This window comes from Lipotes vexillifer, unplaced genomic scaffold (assembly GCF_000442215.2).
Source record: "Lipotes vexillifer unplaced genomic scaffold, Lipotes_vexillifer_v1.1 scaffold633, whole genome shotgun sequence".
NCBI classification, from domain to species: domain Eukaryota; kingdom Metazoa; phylum Chordata; class Mammalia; order Artiodactyla; family Lipotidae; genus Lipotes; species Lipotes vexillifer.
In genome coordinates, this window is record NW_006789455.1 from 683900 (window position 1) to 703021 (window position 19122).

The 19122-nt window shown below is 39.1% G+C and overlaps 1 protein-coding gene across 1 annotated transcript in view; it reads left to right on the forward strand.

The window, feature by feature from the left end:
• Positions 1–19122, forward strand: part of SEMA5A (semaphorin 5A) — a 306987-nt gene that overhangs the window by 267780 nt on the left and 20085 nt on the right. Inside the window, exon 15 of the mRNA XM_007462615.1 lies at positions 17691–17916. Coding sequence (XP_007462677.1) covers positions 17691–17916 — 226 coding nt within the window. The remainder of the gene's footprint in view (positions 1–17690; positions 17917–19122) is intronic.

Here is a 19122-nt window from a genome sequence, read left to right on the forward strand (position 1 = left end):
CCCGTGTCCCCTGCATCGGCAGGCGGACTCTCAACCACTGCGCCACCGGGGAAGCCCAGATGGGAACTTTTTTAACCTTACAAAGGATACCTATTAAAATGATACAGCAAACACCATCACACATAATGGTGAAAGGTTAGAAGCTTTTCAATTAAAGTCAAAGAAAAGCCATGGATTCCTGCCAGCACTGCTAATGTTAATATTATTCTGGAGATCATGGCCAATTCAGTACAACAAGGCAAACAAATAAGAGTTGTCAGGTCAAGGATGGGAATGATTTATCCCAAGGATTCCTGCCAGCTCACTTACCTGTGTCTCAAAGATCAGGGGCTACTAGTTAATGGCCAGTCGTTAGCTGTAGGCCAGATGTTATTGTGTATTTGACAAAGGGCACCACGTTGAGCCCCTGTAGGTGGCATTGGGGGCAGGGCTGTTGCCCAGCTGGACGAGTTCCTGGCCCCTACCCCACTTGAACCATGGCCACTTGATCTTTGTCTGTTTGTGTATTGTTTATTGATTGAAAGACTATTCCGTGTTTTTAAAGATTTTGCGGACCGTCGAGGAAAAGTTATCAAAAATACAGGAGCTAAGGCTGCTTTTCAGATGCATGGACCCCATTAGTGCCATATTTGATGGAGGAAGGTCCGGGAGGTCTTCTGCTGTGTGACAAGCAGCAAGTGTCCAGTGCTGAGCTAAAAACAGAACACGAGAACTAGGTAGCAGGTGTCTTCACAAATTACTGGAGGCACCCCTGTGCAGGCAGGTCCTTGTGGTGCTGCATCCTTCATCTGTTACTTTCCAGGGCACAATGTGACATGAAGGAGGGAGTGGTATTTTCAGGTAAACATAGGAGAATCATATGTTACAGTAAAGGCAGCAGCAGCAAAGGCAGAGAGGCCTGAAGCCACAGTATGTATTTGTGGGTCTTTAAGACATGTATCTTCCACACAGCTCAGATACAGGCCACAGGATGGGAGACGTTGAGCCAGTGCAGTGGATCTAAGTTTTTGAGTCTGGAAAGCTGAACACTTTGGGCTTTATCCTGCTGGTAACATGGAGTCACGGAAATGCATTAACACTAATTAGCCAGCATTTGTCGAGGCTACCGCCTCCACCATTCAGACTGTCTTACGGTAGAGCCTCCTTGTATACGACCTTGACTATAATTTTGTGAAATTATATATATATTTCATATATAACTGAATATTCTATATATTAATACATATTTAGGCTTCTAGCTGCTGGTGTCATTCCTGCCTGCCCATATAAACTCTTGTTTGAAAAAACTGCACATCTCACTCCCCTGACTGTAATGGTCTGTCTGAATATGGGCAAGGACCTTTCATGGTATAATAAAGCCAAATAACCTCTAACACTGAGGAATGATCAAAAAGAAGAAAACGAAACTTTTTTCTGTCACAGCATAAGAGAAAACTTAGATGTCCATAGTCACCCTAACGTACCGCTTATCTTTCTTCTTCAATATACTTATATTTGTAGGAAAATTAAGCAATTTAGAGATACTTCAGTCATATTTTGGAAGGACAGGAATTTTTATTCAGCCACCTTATGATTCTTTTTTTTTTGCCTGAATGAATATAAATTGAAGCAGAAAGCAGTCAGTAGTCTTGCTTAAATTTTACAACATTTCCTAGAAGAGGAAAAAATGAATTTTAAAGTCATTCACAGTACAGAATCCTAAATATTTTAACTGGGACATTTTCTATAGCCCTGAAAGATAACTTTAAATAAGAAACAAGAAACATCCCTGCTTTATTAAAGAAGTAACATTCTAGAACAAGAGACTTGTAGCCACATTTATTGGTTTAGATAATCTTCATATAGGAACTTCCACATAAGTGACCTCCATTATAAGTTTTTCTATTTTCATATATATATATATATATGTATATATACACACATGCACGCACACACATACAAGTGTGTTTATATAGTGACAATTGGGGGAAAGTTTTGTATGGCTAAAATCTAAGGAATGTACAACTTACATCAGGATAAATAAATATCTTTGACCAATATATGGATTTGATGGAATTTTACCCACTTAATAATTTAATCACCATATTGTATATTAGGAATTTATAGATGTTCAAATTATATTTAAGTAGATGAAAATCCATATTGTAGATCAGTTATTAAAAGTTGATTTGGACAATTATTTTTTATAGCAAAATTCTAGGTAGACTGTTTTGCATCATAGCCACATGTTAAGTATATTAAAGGCCAGAATTGTTTAGCTTATAAGTTTGAACTTAACATCTTGAATATCCTAATTCGACCGCAGTCCTCAGTGATGGGAAAGCCACCACATCAATGCTGGCAGCCACGGTCAGGCCAGGTTTGGGAAGCAGGTGTATACAAAGGTTTTGCTGTCCAGCCTTGTGGCACAGACTCCAAGGCCTCACAAGTTCTGCCTGTTCTCTTTGCTGTGTGCTCCAATCAGCTTAATGATCCATTGTCCAGAATATCACATAGATGGAGGGAGAAAGAGGACCGTGAGAAGCGGGGGCATAAGACAGCAGAGCTATGGCCAAAAACTCAGGTCACGGAAAAAAAAAATTCAAGCAAACGTGAGAAATGTGTTTAGGCTCTGGAACACAGCAACAGCAACAAACCGAATGCATTAATAGTATTGTCAGTAATAAATAAATTTAATTATAACCCCAAGACATCAATAAACCGTTAAATTAAGTTCTGGGAGAGAAGTTTATAAATCTTAGAAATAAATCCATCAAGAGCGGTCTTAGACAAATGATTGTGTTATGATGTTGTCACTTCATTTAGACAGAATATTCATTCTTGTGATAGTTTCTTTGAGAAACATCATTCACTTTTGTGATAGTCTATTTGAAAACGATATTAGGAAAGTCATTATATATTTATATTACTGTACTGAGATTGTGACTCTGCCAAGAAAGAGCAACGCCTTTATCCTCAGGTTGAAACGAGTCTCCTTTGCTGGGAGATTGGTGGTCTCTTGTGAATGTAGCTCCCAGCTTTGAGAGGAAAGCCAGTAGAGTAAGGATGATCTGGAGACACCACCCAGGCCTTGGAATGACCCTTGGCCATCAGTTGTGACCCCAGTCCTGAGCAGGTTACTGTCGCACTTTCCTCTTTTCATCAGGCCTGCTGCTGGGATCCTGTGCATACATTGTGAACGTTTATAAAATTGGGGCATAACGAATTTTAACTTTATTAAGAAAAAATATGGACACATACCCAACTCTTTTGACAACTTATATTTTAACCTGTTAGTTTTTTTTATTTTCTGTAGTCAAAACTTGAAACTTAAAGTGGATAAGATTACACTGGGGTTTTCATTTGTTTTGTATTAGCAGTGACATCGTACTATGAAGGCATGGATAATTTAGCCAGAATTGGTTGCTCAAGGCAACTAAGCTGTTGGGTGCGTCCAACCTCTGATGCTGTGGCTGGGGAGTAATACACCCCTTGGTATAAAACTGGTCGGTCTGTCAGACACAGAACCCCAGGCCGAGTGGCCCGTGGCATTGGCCACAGTGTCAATTACTGTGTCCTCATGTGATTTAAGATCAAATCCCCCCTGCATCTTAATTCCCATAACACATAGTTGGTGTGGGACTTAATGGCACTTTCACGTGTCTACCTTGAACTTCCCCTGTTCATTTTCACCACTAACATCTAAGGCCCCCTGAGGATGTAGCTTAGCATCTTGTACGAGGTATAGATGCTCCAACGGTGATGACTGGAATAAGGATTAATGGATGAGTGGATGGATAACATGATACTTCTATTTTCATGACTGTGTTGTTCATTGAAAATGTCATTTGTACCATATTACTTTGACTTTTAATTTCAAAAATATAATTGTTTAAATTTAGGTACTTAAGACATTACCCATAATTTCTGGCAGGAAAGATTCATGCGGTAATAGAAACCTAGTTAATCTGAATTATAAGAAGAAAGTCATTTACACAACTTTATTTGAGGAACAATTTCCCAAGGTAAATTGGCCAAAAGAAGAGCAAAAAAAGGGTTCCTTGTGCTTTAAATTCTATGCAAAGATGTTGATAAAACATACGTGTTTTTCATTTCCCAGATCCATTAAATGATGGGATCCCAGCTTAGACAGACAAAAGAATACCCAAGAGTTCTGAACATTTCCATACTGGTGAAAGGAAATGACAGAAGAAATTTGACCTTAGCAGTGAGTGTTCCAAATGCATCATTCATGGTGTAGGAATTTTAGATTAAATACATGTCCCTACTACTATCTTTTGGGACATGAAATCCTAACTAATTATTTAAGGAATGTGAACTGATAGAGAGTCAGCTTCATGTAAACTCAGTTAAGAACAAATTTTGAAGATAATTTTCTACTGGATGATCACATTCCCAAGCAACTGAAATGATGTACATGGAAACTTGGATGCAAGTTAAGTTTAAACCTTTTTTGCCAATTAGGTAAATCCATTCCCTTGTGTGTGACCTTGCTGGGATCATTAGGGGTTTTTGTGACCATCTGCATTTTCTTGGACAGAGGGTGATTTCTCAAGATTGCTAGTGACCAACTTTGCAGAACCCCTAATATTTTCATGTTCTGCAGCCCATCTTCATTTCCAGGCTTCTGTGCAGACCAAAGATGCCTCATATGCCAGGATCCCTGCTAATCACTGTGAACACCTTATCTTGTTAGCACTCCCTGATAATTATGATGTGTTTCTTTTTATTTATTTATTTATTTATTTATTTATTTATTTTTGGCTGTGTTGGGTCTTTGTTGCTGCATGTGGGCTTTCTCTAGTTGCGGTGAGCAGGGGCTACCCTTTGTTGTGGTGTGTGGGCTTCTCATTGCGGTGGCTTCTCTTGTTGTGGAGCACGGGCTCTAGGCGCATGGGCTTCAGTAGTTGTGGTATGTGGGCTTAGTAGGTGTGGCTTGCGGGCTCTAGAGCACAGGCTCAGTAGTCGTGGCGCACGGGCTTAGTTGCTCTGCGGCATGTGGGATCTTCTCGGACCAGGGCTCGAGCCCGTGTCCCCTGCATTGGCAAGCGGATTCCTAACCACTGAGCCGCCAGGGAAGTCCCAATGATGTTTCTTTATGTGCCCATTTTTCAGATGAGAAAGCTGAGGCCCTAGGTTAAGGTTAAGACCTGGTGGCCTCCCCTGGTTATCACATAAGGCAATGAACTTGGAAATAAGCAAAGAGTTTCACAGTAAGAACTGATTAGCCCACTTATAAAATAACCTCAGACTGGAAGTCCCTGGAGGAGCAAGACAAATGAAGTGCCAGCTCCCTATACATCATACACTTTCTGGGAAGCCGCCCACCAACAGACTTGAAGGAGTGGGATATTCTAGATGGCTTAACTGATTAGAACATGGAGTCAAGTGGGCTAAGGATCTTACAAACATAGGACTGCATCCTCAATCTTTTAAATCCTGGTTCGGTTTGGCAGAAGAGGGATGACTTCCATACAACTTCAAAACTCTGGGGATACACACCCCTGTTTTCAGTTTTGAATCAATAAAGTTGACTGTAGAATCAGTGCTCTGATGAGAAAACTGCTCTTCTCACCTTTTGAGAACTTGTTTGATTCCCGGTAGCATCCTCTCTGCCAGCATTTGCTAAGGTGCCCTCTATTCCACTCGTTCCCTGGGAAGCTCTGAAGAAAAGGGCTCCAAGATCAGCTCTGAGCACTCCTGGTTTGATGAAACCCGTTTAACTCTGTTGAACCCAGAGCTTCTCAGTCCCTCCTGACAACAGATGCTTTTGTCACTGTAGCACCATGAGCACCCCATGAAGATACACTTTAGGAAAAGCTCTTCCATGGAAGGAACAGAACACCATCTTAAATTCTGTTCATGTCCTTAAACAAAAGATATTTATTTACCCAACGTTATTTCACTCAAACACAGGGACCTGAAGTTCAGGGACTGAGATCCTCGTTTTCTTCTGGCTATAGGTAGGAGGATGTCATCAGTCCCTATTGGCTGCCCTGAGGTCCTAGCCATGTGATCCCCTCACAATGTGGCAGCCAACATTTTCAAAGCCAGCAGGAGAATCTGTCTTTTGTCCACTACAAGGAGGTCTTAGATTAGGAGGAACCTCACTATGCCATCATTTTCATAGAATCCACCCACACTCACAGGAAAGGGATTACATAAGATGTGATACCCAGGTGGTGGGGCTCTTGGGGGTGTGTGAGAATTCTGCCTACCAGAGTCTGCAAGTGGGTGCTTACTGTCAGAGCACCCTTAAGATCATAGCTGTGCCATAATCAAGGAATCAGGGTGGAGGTGACTAATGACAAATAGACCAGCTGCTCCCAAGGCTCCAAGTAGGACTACTCAACCCTCCATGCCTGATGAAAGGCAGAAGAAAACTGATGTCTTTAGGAATTTGGTCAGTTGAGTAAGCAAATAGAAAAAAACATTACAATTCTGGTTTGGCCTACGTTCCTTTAGCTACACATGCAGAATAAAGAAAAAATAAAAGCATCCAAATTGTCTAAAAGAGGAAAATGGTATTTAATTATTTTGCAGTCAATGGTCAGGTAAAAACAAGTTGTATATATTTATCAACATCATCTGACTCACATTTATTTATTTATTTATTTATTTATTTATTTTTTTTTTTGCAGTACGCGGGCCTCTCACTGTTGTGGCCTCTCCCGTTGCGGAGCGCAGGCTCCGGACGCGCGGGCTCAGCGGCCATGGCTCACAGGCCCAGCCACTCCGTGGCATGTGGGATCTTCCTGGACCGGGGCATGAACCCATGTCCCCTGCATTGGCAGGTGGACTCTCAACCACTGTGCCACCAGGGAAGCCCTCACATTTATTTTTAATACATTTCTCAAAAGCTCAAAATAAATTATTTTAGAAATTAATTTATATATAAAATAAATGTTTACTTATCAAACCACAGACTAATAACCAGGTGTTGGTAAAATACCAACGGTTGCCTTGGCTGCTAAGTAACAGCTTTTAATACATTTAGTTTTTTTAATTAGGGTTTGTACAAACCATGAGTATGGTTTTAGCCTGTGTCTTCGTGACTGAATTTTCCATAACCACTCCATTATTCTAATTTGATTTTGCATCTTCTTGCCAAGAAATTAAGCCACTTTAGCCCACACAAATATGGCTATAACCATAACATCCAAATCCTATGATGATAGGGAGTATTTTTTCTTTCTTTTCTTAAGCCATGTTTTTCTACAGTGAGGTGGTGAGACACACACACACACACACACACACACACACACACACACACACACACACACACGGTCATTTTCTAGTAAGAAAGCAAGTGACTATTGTTTTTTTGTACTTAAAAGAATCCAGGACAGCTGCCCCCATGTATTAGTGTAAAAGCAATGCCCTATGAGTTGTTCTTTCAAAGCCTCAATCTTAAATAACACAACGTCAGTTTGGTTTGTGTTATTTACTCTTGTTCTTCCGAAATTCCTCATAAAAACTCTTAAAATAGGTCCAAATATTATGAAGCAAGTATATTACAGTTAAGCAGTTTTTTTTCTTTAAAAATGGAGGAATGGGAATAAAGGGTGGACTTTTTTGCTCCAGGTCACCCATTTCAATGGTCAGTTTGGGAAGAAAACATTTTTCCCAATGGTAGGCTTTCACTCCTAACTAAAAGTAGTTTCTCCTCTTGTTGCAAGGTATTTGCCAGAAAAAAATGATATCTGAATTCTTGATGTTTGCTCTCAGGGACTAAGAATTTAAGGGCATGATAGTGAGAGAATAAACCAAATAAATGGATCTTCTCATTTGAGATGTAAGTTTATAGAGTGCCCACAAATCACAGCCTCTATAATAAAAAAAGATTACCAGCGACAGCACTGATTTTCTTATTCTCTTGGGATTTCTACAGTGTTATAAAAAGGAATGCCTAAAAGTATATGTAAGGAGGAAAGCCAGCTCCATTTTTATAGTTATGCACATGCATATAATCTAACACACACAGGCACACACATCTTTTTTTAATATGAAAGCAGAGGAATATTTTGCTGCTTTTTCTGCACTTAGAAGAACGCAGGTTGACTGCTTGTTGAAAGTATTGATAAATGCACCCATGTGAAAGCCCTTGAGATGTTCGTCTCAATCCTCTCCCCCTTTGGAGCCAGAGGTGCTGCCAGTCACCCAAATGAGGAAGGAAGTTGCATCAGCCCCAGGCTTTACCCTCAAAAAGCTTGCAGGATTTGGAGACCCTTAGGCAAACAAGTGATACAGTAAAGATTTATGAACGTGGCCAAAGAGAGGACTGTGGCTACCCAGAGGAGGTCTGCTGAAATGCAAGCAGTTACTGCAATAGAACAGTGGGATTTTCTACTTAAAAATATTCACTCTTTTTGTTCCAATATTGCTTTCACATTTTAAAGAGTATTTCTATTTTATTTCATTGGGCCTTTACAAGAACATTCTTTAAAATCTCTAAATCATCATCCCCTCTTCAAAGTAGCTAGCATAGACTGTCATGTAGCCTTTGGATATCAAATCGTTTTACCTTCTATGAACCAGATTCAAGTGCATGCACTGAATATTTATTTTGGGTTGGCCCACCAAATTAAAAGCAAGATTGTGGATTCCAAAATATGTTAAGTACTTTGAGATCATCTTGTATAACCCTTCATTTGGTGTTTGTTGCAGTGTGTTCTGCTATAGGCTGAATGCTTGTGCCCCCCCAAAATCCATGTGTTGAAAACCTAATGCCTAAGGTGATGGTAGTAGGGGGTGGGGCCTTTGGGAGGTGATTAGATCATGAGAGTGGAGCCCCCATGAGTGGGATTGGTGTCCTTATGGAAGAGGCCCCAGAGAGCCAGCTAGCCCCTTTCATCATGTGAAGATAAAAAGAGACATCTGTGACCCGGAAGAGGACCCTCACCCAACCATGCTGACACCCTGATCTTGGACTTCTAGCCTCCAGAATGGTGGGAAATAAATTCCTGTTGTTTAAAAACCACCCAGTCTGTGCTATTTTGTTATAGCAGCCTGAATGGATTAAGACATGTTCAAAAGATTTGCCAAGGATTATACAGTAAGTTAGAAGGTGGCCTTGGGGCTGAGTGCTTCTTCCACCAAGCCATCCTGTGACTCACAAACATCTCCAAACCCCATGGAAGATAATTTTAACTCCTTCGTGTTCAAAGACCTGTATCAACATGAAAATGCACTGAAGCTAAAGAAACTGATTGTAAGAGGAATAAGATTATAAAAGAATGCAATTGATGCATGTGTATATGTAGGCTAAGCAGGCAGTTGCTACACTGGCTGATTGTATGATAGAAAATAACATTTTGTATCATACAGTGTGGGATGTGGGATGACAGGTAAAATTGGCTTTTGATCATGCACATTTTGTATTTGTGAAACATTTATCTACAAATACTTAGTAGTTATGTTCGGTCTCAAATATTCCAGCATGAACGCCATAAAATAACTGTAATCTTAGTTTGTGTGCAGGTATATGCAAACACAACTGTTTTGAATATCACTTCTAAATTAGCAAAATAACCACCATATTTTAGAAAGAGAATTGTCTTTCAGTGGCCACATAGTTTTTAATATTTTATTGAGTATGATTGGTATACCATATACTGCGCATGTTTAACATTTGATAAATTTTAACAGATATGTACATCCATGCAACCATCAACACAAGAGAATGAATGTGTTCATCAACTCAAAAGTTTCCTTGTTTCTTTTCGTAACCCCTCCCTCATATACCTCCCTGCCTTCCCTAGTCTCAGGTAACCACTCATCTTTTTGATTCTACATAGTTTTCACTTTTCATGATTTTATGTGAATGGAATTATACATTGTCATTCCATTTTTGGGAGCTTCTTTCACATAGCACAATTCTTTACAGATTCTTCTATGTTGAATATAACAACAGTTCATTTTCTTTTATTATTGAGTAGTCTCTTATTTGGATATTATTTGCTTAGATATTTACCTGCTGATGGGTATATGCATTGTTTCCAGTTTTTGACTATTGCAAATAAAGCTGTTGTGAACATTCACGTACAAGTATTTGTATGGACATATCCTTTCTTTGCTCTTGGGTAAATATCTAGCAGGGAAATATCTAGGTCATATGGTAAGTCTATGTTTAAGCTTTTAGCAAAGTGTCAAATAGTTCTCAAAGCAATTGTGTCATTTTACATTCCTACTAGCAGGATATGAGAGTTCCAGTTGCTCTGCAAGCTCACCAGCATTTGATATTGTCAGGTTCGAGGTTTCTTTTGTTCTGTTTCATGTTAGCCATTCTAATAAGTGTGTGGTGGTTTCTTGTGGTTTTAATTTACTTTTTTTTTAAATTTTGTTTTATTTTTTTTATACAGCAAGTTCTTATTAGTTATCCATTTTATACATATTAGTGTATATATGAAATCCCAATCTCCCAATTCATCACACCACCACCCCCCCGCCCCACTTTCCCCCCTTGGTGTCCATACATTTGTTCCCTATACCTGTGTTAATTTAGTTTTATTCTTAAAAACAAAACAAAACAAAAAAAAACGATGTTGAGTACTTTACATATGCTTTTTTGCCATCTGTATATCTTCTTTGGTGAAATGTCTCTCCATAATGCTTGACAATGCTTATACTGTTTTTCTTCTTTTATTGTTGAGTTTTAAGTTTTTAAATGTATAATGGGTATGAGCCTTTTATCAGATAACTGATTTGCAAATATTCTCTCCCATGTGTGACTAGTCTTTCATTCTCTTAACAGTTAGTGTCTCTCAAAAGTAGAGGTTTCTGATTTTGATTAACGCAACTTATTTTTACCTCTCTTATGACTGATGCTTTTGGCATCGTATCTAGGAAATCTTTGCTTAACCTAAGGTCACAGAAATATTCTCCTAGGTTTTATTCTATACGTTTTATGTTTTTAGATATTGTTCTATGATCCATTTGAGTTTATTATCATGGGTAGAGCAAGTTATTGATCAAAGTTCAGATTTTCACATATGGATATCAAATTGTTCCAGCACCATTTGATGAAAAGACTGCTTTTACCACTAAATTGCCTTTGCACCTTTTTTGAAAAATCAATAAGCCATAAGCATATCTATTGGGTGTATTTCTGGGCTTTTCATTCCACTCCTTTGCTCAATCTTTCAATCTTAATGCCACAGCATTTTGATTATTGTACCTTTATAATGAATCTTGAAGTCAGGTTGTGTAAGTCCTCCAACAATGTCCTTTCTTTGCAAAATGCTTTTGCTATTCTATTGATAGATACTTTGTATTTTTGTGTGAATTTTAGAATTAGCGTGTCAAATTTTATTTTTTTAAGAGGCCTTCTGGAATTGTGACTAAGATTGCATTGATTCTATAGGTCATTTAGAAGATTAAGTTTCCTTTAAGTGTACAAGTCATGCACATATTTTATGAGACTTATTCCTAAGTATTTCATATTTTTGATAGCATTGTAAATGGCATTCTTTTAATTTATGATTCCTCATTGCTAGTACATAGAAACAGACTTAATCTTTTATATTGATCTTATATTCTTCAGCTTTAAGAAAAGCATGCAGGCTTTAACCTTTAAGATGTTGCTTGTATGTTTTTAATAAATGTCCTTTGTCAGATTTAGGAAATTTATTTCTATCCTAGTTGATTGAGAGTTTCTATAAGGAGTGGGTTTGGGCATCTTATCAAATGACATTTCTGTATCTATTGAGATGTCCATATGGGTTTACTTTTTAGACTGTTAATAAGGTGAATTACCTTGATCCAATTTTAAATGTTAATGAACCTTGCACCCTTGACATACTCCCTACATAATTATGAGCTATTAACCTTTTTAAATAGTTTGGAGTTTTGCTTATTAAAGTCCTGTTAAGCACTTTTGTGTCTAAGTTAATGGGGAATATTCACATGTAGTTTTCTTTCCTTCTTATGTCTGTGTCTGTTTTTTTATATCAGATTAAAGTCGACCTCATAGAATGTTGTGTATAGTTGATTTTATTTCTTCCTTATATCTTCCATTTTTCTACTTAACAGGTTGTCTTTCTTCTAGCTCCTTGAACATATGCAATACAGTTATAATAACAGTTTTACATATTCTTACCTACAAATTCTGTCATCTGTGGCTTTCCTGTGCCAATTTCAATTGACTGATTTTTCTCCTCAGTGTAAGTTGTGTTTTTTTAGCAGCTTCTTTGCATACCTGGTAATTTTAGATTAGATGTAAGACACTGTGACCTTTTCCTTGTTGTACATTGGACACTTTTTTATTCCCCAAATTATGCAAGAGCTGTCCTTTGGGACAAGATCAAGGTATGTGAAACTAGGTTTGATCTTTTTGGTTTTTGCTTGTAAGCTTTGTTAGTTGAGATCAGAGAAGAGTTTAGTCTGGGGTGATTTTTCTGCACGGTGGAGACAAGACCCTTCCTGGTACCTTAACTGATGCGAGGAGAATTATGAAGCTTTTCAGTGTGGCTCTTACGAGCAAGCAGTATCCCCAGCCCTATGTGAGTGGCGTGCCCTGTTCCCTCTGATCTTTTCAGGTGGGTCTTTCCCCACCCATGTGTAGTCTCTTCACACACATACATTCACGGGTTTATACTCAGCTGAATACCTAACGGGGGAGCTGTGCATAACTGGAGTTTCTTCTTTGTGCAGCCCTCTCCTGATGAGAACCCTGGCCCCTTTGGCTTCCTTTACCTCCCAGTTCTGTCTCCCCAGTCACTAGTCTGTGCCTGGGTCTCTTCTTCCTCCACCATCACCTGGAAACCTTCTCAAGGCTGTAGGCTGGGTCAGTTGTGGAGCTCACCTCATGGTTCCGAAACTTGGTGATCACTGCCCTTCGTTGCCTAACATCCGATGTCTTATGAACTGTTGTTTTATGTATTTTAAAGTTATTCTTGGTGAAAGATTTCATCCCATTTCTGTTACCCCATCTTGGTTGGAAGCAGAAGTCATTCCGTGGCACTATAATTTTGAATGGGCTGTCTCCCTTTTCTTTCTCTTCCTTGCTGGGACCACTAACTAATTTCCAGGATTTCCTGTCAATCTGTGCTCTGCTTCCGCAAGCTCCTGGGATCACAGATCTACCTCTCTACATAGCTTCAGTACCTTGGCCCTTCGCAAGCACAGCTGCATTACTCTCTTGTTCCTCTGGTGCAGATTGGCTTTCTGTTTCAGAGTGTAACAACTTCGTTACTGAAAGAGAATTTGATAACTACATATGGAAACCATACGTATTCCATACGAGAATATATTTAGTTCATATATTTGGCTATTGATGCAAACACTTTAAGGGTAATTTTCTTATTTTGTGCTAAACACATGGTATCAAAATTTTTCTTGGATTGTTACCATCTATTTTACTTTCAACCTATGGAATGTAAGATATTTTAGTTTTCTCAAAGGAAAAATAAACAGCAAAATGGGGCCCTGCTTAACCATCTAATTTTTCCCCCAGATTTATGCAGATTCCACCAGAATGGGCTTATTTGTGAATTGATTTATCCATTCACCAAAAAGTTATAGTATTATACTTAGGACTGGTAATATAAAATATACATGGCAAAGTTCTTGCTCTTGACAAATTTACCATCTGTCTGTGGAGGCAGACTTATAAATACACAATTAAATGTCAGTGAAGTACAAGCTTTGACTCTGTGAAACAGGACTGAGATGACGGTGACCTGAATTAGAAAAGAGACAGTTGAGAAGGGGAGGAGAGAAGGAGCCTAAGAGTCCATATCTATAGGACTTGGCCTAGAGGTGAGGGAGAACAGGCAGGTGCCTCCCAGGTCTTCAGATTAAACTTTTAAATGGATGGTTGTATCACTGTTGACTGGGACATATAAAACATAGGCAACATGTTAGGAGAACTGTTTAAAATTGATGTAGTAATCATGTTTATTGTTTCCTTTGTTCTTGACCTTTTGTTTTTCTTTTTTGTCCTTGTATCGGCTGCTGTTTTTATTTTATTTTTTTCCAGCTTTATTGAGATATAATTGACATATAGCATTGTGTAAGTTTAAGGTGCACAATGTGTTGATTTGATACATTTATAGATTGCAAAATGATTATCACCATAGCATTAGCTACCACCTCCAACCTGTCACAAAATTATCATTTCTTTACTGTGGTGAGAACATTTAAGATCTACTTTCTTAGAAATTTTCAAGTATATGATACAGTATTATTAGCTATAATCACCATGCTGTAAATTAGATCCCCAAACTTGATAATCTTATAACTGGAAGTTTGTACCCTTTGACCCACATTTCCCTGTTTTCCCCAACCCCTGGTAACTTCCACTCTACTCTGTGTTTCTCTGGGTTTGGCATTTTTAGATTCCACATATAAGTGAGAGCATACAGAACTTGTCTTTCTCTGTCTGACTTATTTCACTTAGCATAATGCCCTCAAAGTCCAACCAAGTTGTTGTAAATGGCAGGATTTCCTTCTTTCTTGTGACTGAATAATATTCCACTGTGTGTGTGTGTGTGTGTGTGTGTGTGTGTGTGTGTGTATGTGTGTGTTTGTGTGTGTGTCTGTCTCACATCTTCTTTATCAATTAATTCATCACTAGACACTTATGTTGTTTCCATATCTTGGTTATTGTGAGTAATGCTGTAATGAACATGGAAGTGTAGATATCTCTTTGAGATCCTGATTTTAATTCCTTTGGATATATAGCAGCAGTGGGATTGATTTATTAACCATTCTTATCTAATATTTTCCACCAGAATATTAAGAATCCTATGTGACAGGTATAATAATTAGCTCCCTGAAATCCCTTTTAAAATAATTTCTCTTTTAAGCATCAAATATAATGCTGTTCAAGTTCCATTCAAATTTGGGTTTGCTTGGATTGTCACCATCTCTCTCTTTTACTTACAGCAGCAGTTCCTCAGTAAATTGGAGCATACAGGCTCAGTTAAGCCATACAACTACTCACCACTGACTTGAACCACTTTATAATTTTGGTCATTAATATAAAACAGATCAGTCATACCACTTCTCAGTATTTCATAATTTGATATTTTAAATGAATGCATCATAATCAAATCTTAAAAGGCAGTTGAAAGGAGAGGTCCTGAGACTCCTGTTGGATTTTGTACAGTGAGGAGCTAATGGAACATAAGAACAGACTTTGTTATCAGAGGTTTAGGTCTAACGGGCCTGAATGGATCTTCTTCACCCGTGAGGTGTACACCCACCTATGGGACATGTGACAGCTGCCACCATCCCCCCACCCTTCTGAGCATTTTACCAGTACACAGAGGCCAACCAGGCTTTAAAATATATTTTCTATTCATGTTTCAAAAACAACTTCATCTCCATAGAAGAGGTGCAATTTCTAGTGCAAGGAAGCTCAGAATTACTGGGAGGACCCTCTGTGTTTGTTTATTGAGACATGGGATCTTACTATTGTGTAGGTGACGTTAATGCTAAAAGCAGGGGTCCATAAACAGCATATGTTTTAAGTCCATTTAGGCAAGGAGCCAGCCACCCCTGGACACTTGCCCAGCCAGGCTGACGCAGAGTGATGAAGGGAATACATATGGCATTTTCAATCTGGGGCTGGCAGTGTTGCCACACACTGGGCCTGGAAGGTCCCAGACAAGGCTGATTGCATTCCTATTACATGGTCTCCATTCCAGTGAAAAAGAGCACACACGTGTTCTATCTAGTGTTTCACATGATTGAGTTTATGGCATCCACTGGGGTTATTTTTTCACTTAAAAGGCAGCATCCAAAAGATGCCATAATAAAACATGCTGTAAACAAAGGAAAATGAAATCATCTGTCTTCCAGTGTGTGTTGGTGTGGGGTTGGGGAGCATCAGTGTGGGCCAGGGAAGGGAAGCAAGAGGTGTTAAACCAGGAAAGTGGTGATGATTACTCTACCTGTTTTCTGTTAGAAGCGTAGGAAGTCACAAACGTGAAGAACCCTCGAGTATTGTCCTTTGGTAAAAAAATTTTAAAAGATAGGCCCTGCGTAAAGAAAACTAGTTTGACTAATTAGAATCATGACAAAATAAATATTTTAACAAGCTTCCAGTTAAAGCTTCTGGTGTGGATACACATGGCTACTTTCTCTCCTACCAGAACTCATTTATACAATATTACCGAGACTTTTTTATTTTCAAAGCATAAACCAGCCATCACAGCTCCTACTGGGTCCAAATACCTGATGGGGAGTGAATTCATGACAAGTTCATAGAAACTAGACAACTACCCCGACAAACCAGGCGAGTCCTTGAGTCGGACTGGGAGGGAACTGGACACGAAACAGAAACCAATCAGCTCTCTGCACCAGTCACCTGTGGGTAGTGTTCATCTAGCGATAAGTGCAAACACTGGATTTGGATCTAACCAAAAGTGCAGCATGACTACATTAAGATGATGGGAGATGGGAAGGCTGCATCTGGGTTGGAGACACAGGGAGAGGGGTAAAGGGATAAAAAATAAAGAGCTAAATCTTTTCCCATAGTGCACCGTTAATGGATAATGCCTGATACTGGAAAATTCTTGTTGTTAGCTCTAAGGGATAAATATCTAGATATTCAACTGAAAGAGATGGGGGAAGGATAAAACAATTCTCTTTTCCATAATAAATCTTAGAAAGCTATTTAACTCTTCCTTTCTATGTATGTTTAACATTAATAAAATTATTTTAAAAGTATGGCCATAGGGCTTCCCTGGTGGCACAGTGGTTGAGAGTCTGCCTGCCGATGCAGGGGGCGTAGGTTTGGGAGGATCCCACATGCCGCGGAGTGGCTGGGCCCGTGAGCCATGGCCGCTGAGCCTGCGCGTCCGGAGCCTGTGCTCCGCAACGGGAGAGGCCACATTAGTGAGAGGCCCGCGTGCCACAAAAAAGAAAAAAGTATGGCCATAATTGAATGTATTATATGTTGTGGGTTTTCCCTCTAATGAAACATCTAGTGCTATGTTCAAGGTCAAACCCTGTGCCCCTTAGATTTGGTCATGTTTCTGAAGACATAATGTTTAAAATTCTTGCCAGATTAAGAGACCTAAATTTATAGTCCTAAATTCCACCGCCCAAAAATGGCATGTCCCACTTGCCAGGGTCCTCCCTGCTGTGCTTACAATGGAGATATCTGGTGCTGGGAAAGGGAGGTGAGACTGGAAAATGCCAACAACGTATTAACTAGGGAAATCTTGTGAAAATTTCTTATAGACCAAAAGTTATCATGTATTGTGTTATCAACTGGAAAGCTACCATTCTAACACTTTGAATCTGTGATCCAGAGCTTAAAATATAAATCTCAGACTGAACATAATGAGGTCCAAAAATCAAATTCTGGTTCCCTCATTTTAACTATAATCTTAAAAATAAAGCTAAAGTTAATGTCAGAATATTCAGCATTTTGGGTCACTTATCAATGAAAGGAAGATGATTTGGGGGGAATCACCATTTTTATTCACATACAATTACATTTATTATCTCATTCTCATTGTTGATGCAGAAACTGTGCAGATTCCTTTGCAGTTAACTTGAACACTGAACATTCTCTTAAATGCCTAATTTGACAAAAAAGTGTGCTTTTAACTTTGCAGAGTAGCTGGTGGGTATCAGGACCTGAAGTTTTAGAGAGCCCTCTCCTTCACTTAAGGAAGAATGCCCCTGGCTCTATTTCTGCAGTATGATAAGCATACTTCATGTATTTTCTCCTCCAGGAGTACCAGCCTTGTAATACCAACCCATGCCCTGAGCTGAAGAAGACCACACCCTGGACACCCTGGACGCCTGTCAACATCTCTGACAATGGGGGCCACTACGAGCAGCGATTTCGGTACACGTGCAAGGCCCGCCTGCCTGATCCAAACTTGCTGGAAGTGGGAAGGCAGAGAATTGAGATGCGGTACTGTTCTAGTGATGGAACTAGCAGCTGCTCCACCGACGGTGAGTAAGCGACTCTGTAGGGAGTGACTCGCTTCCAGGGACAGATGTTCTGTCTTATCTCTAAGTTCATAGAAGAGCCCAATTAAACTAAAATTTAACTGGGCTTCCTGTATTTTATTTGCTAAATCTGACAACTCTGTCTCCAATTCAGTCACTTATTCCCTTATTTCAGAGCAGTCTGTCAACTTCTTATGACATCAAAGTAAAAAAGGAGAAAATGAATGACATTGTTTCTTTAGCTTTATTCTCTTATCCGAACATATAGTTTTTAATCCTTCCATTCTCAGATACATATAAAACCAACACTAATATTCATTTTAAATGATATAAACTATGGAAAAATTTTGATACACTTTTTTTTTTTTTTTGCGGTACGTGGGCCTCTCACTGTTGTGGCCTCTCCTGTTGCGGAGCACAGGCTCCGGACGCACAGGCCCAGCGGCCATGGCTCACGGGCCCAGCCGCTCCACAGCACGTGGGATCCTCCCGGACGGGGGCACGAACCCGCGTCCCCTGCATCGGCAGGCGGACTCTCAACCACTGCGCCACCAGGGAAGCCCGATACACATTTATAAAAGACTTCTTATATTTCCTCCAAAAGTATATTGTGGGCATGGATTAAAAAATACTTTATCCTTCTTGTGTCTTAATGGCTTCAAGTTCTAATAACTAGCCACACATTTTGGTATTGATATCTTGAGAATACAAAATTGGACCTGTTTGCCTCTGATCACATGAAATTAGGCTAAATTGTGTGTTCTTTATTGATTAACCACAAACTACTCTCTCATCAGAGAAAAAGGTTTCTAATCTATTTTCTCTGAAGAGCATCTGCCTAGGTTTCTGAGCTAGAATTTTTAAGTAGACAACCAAGAAACTTAACAATGGATAGAACTGTTCACACATCTGCCTTCTCACATTTCCCTGGAACTTCATGGCATACTTTGAGAGTTTTTTGTTAAAACTTGTGTCACACTGCCTACCTTTGAGAAAATGACTGAATATTTTTTCATATTTTAAGTCAGTAGGCATTTCCATCAAAATGAACATGAATTGCACAAGGACAATTTGTTGTAGAATTCCCAATGGAAGTGAGAAAGGTGTATTTTCTTTGTAAGAAATTTCTCAGAACAATAAGTGACCTATTACCCATAAAACCCTATTACTTGTATAAGGACTTTGCTACATTGACAAATTGAATTCTTA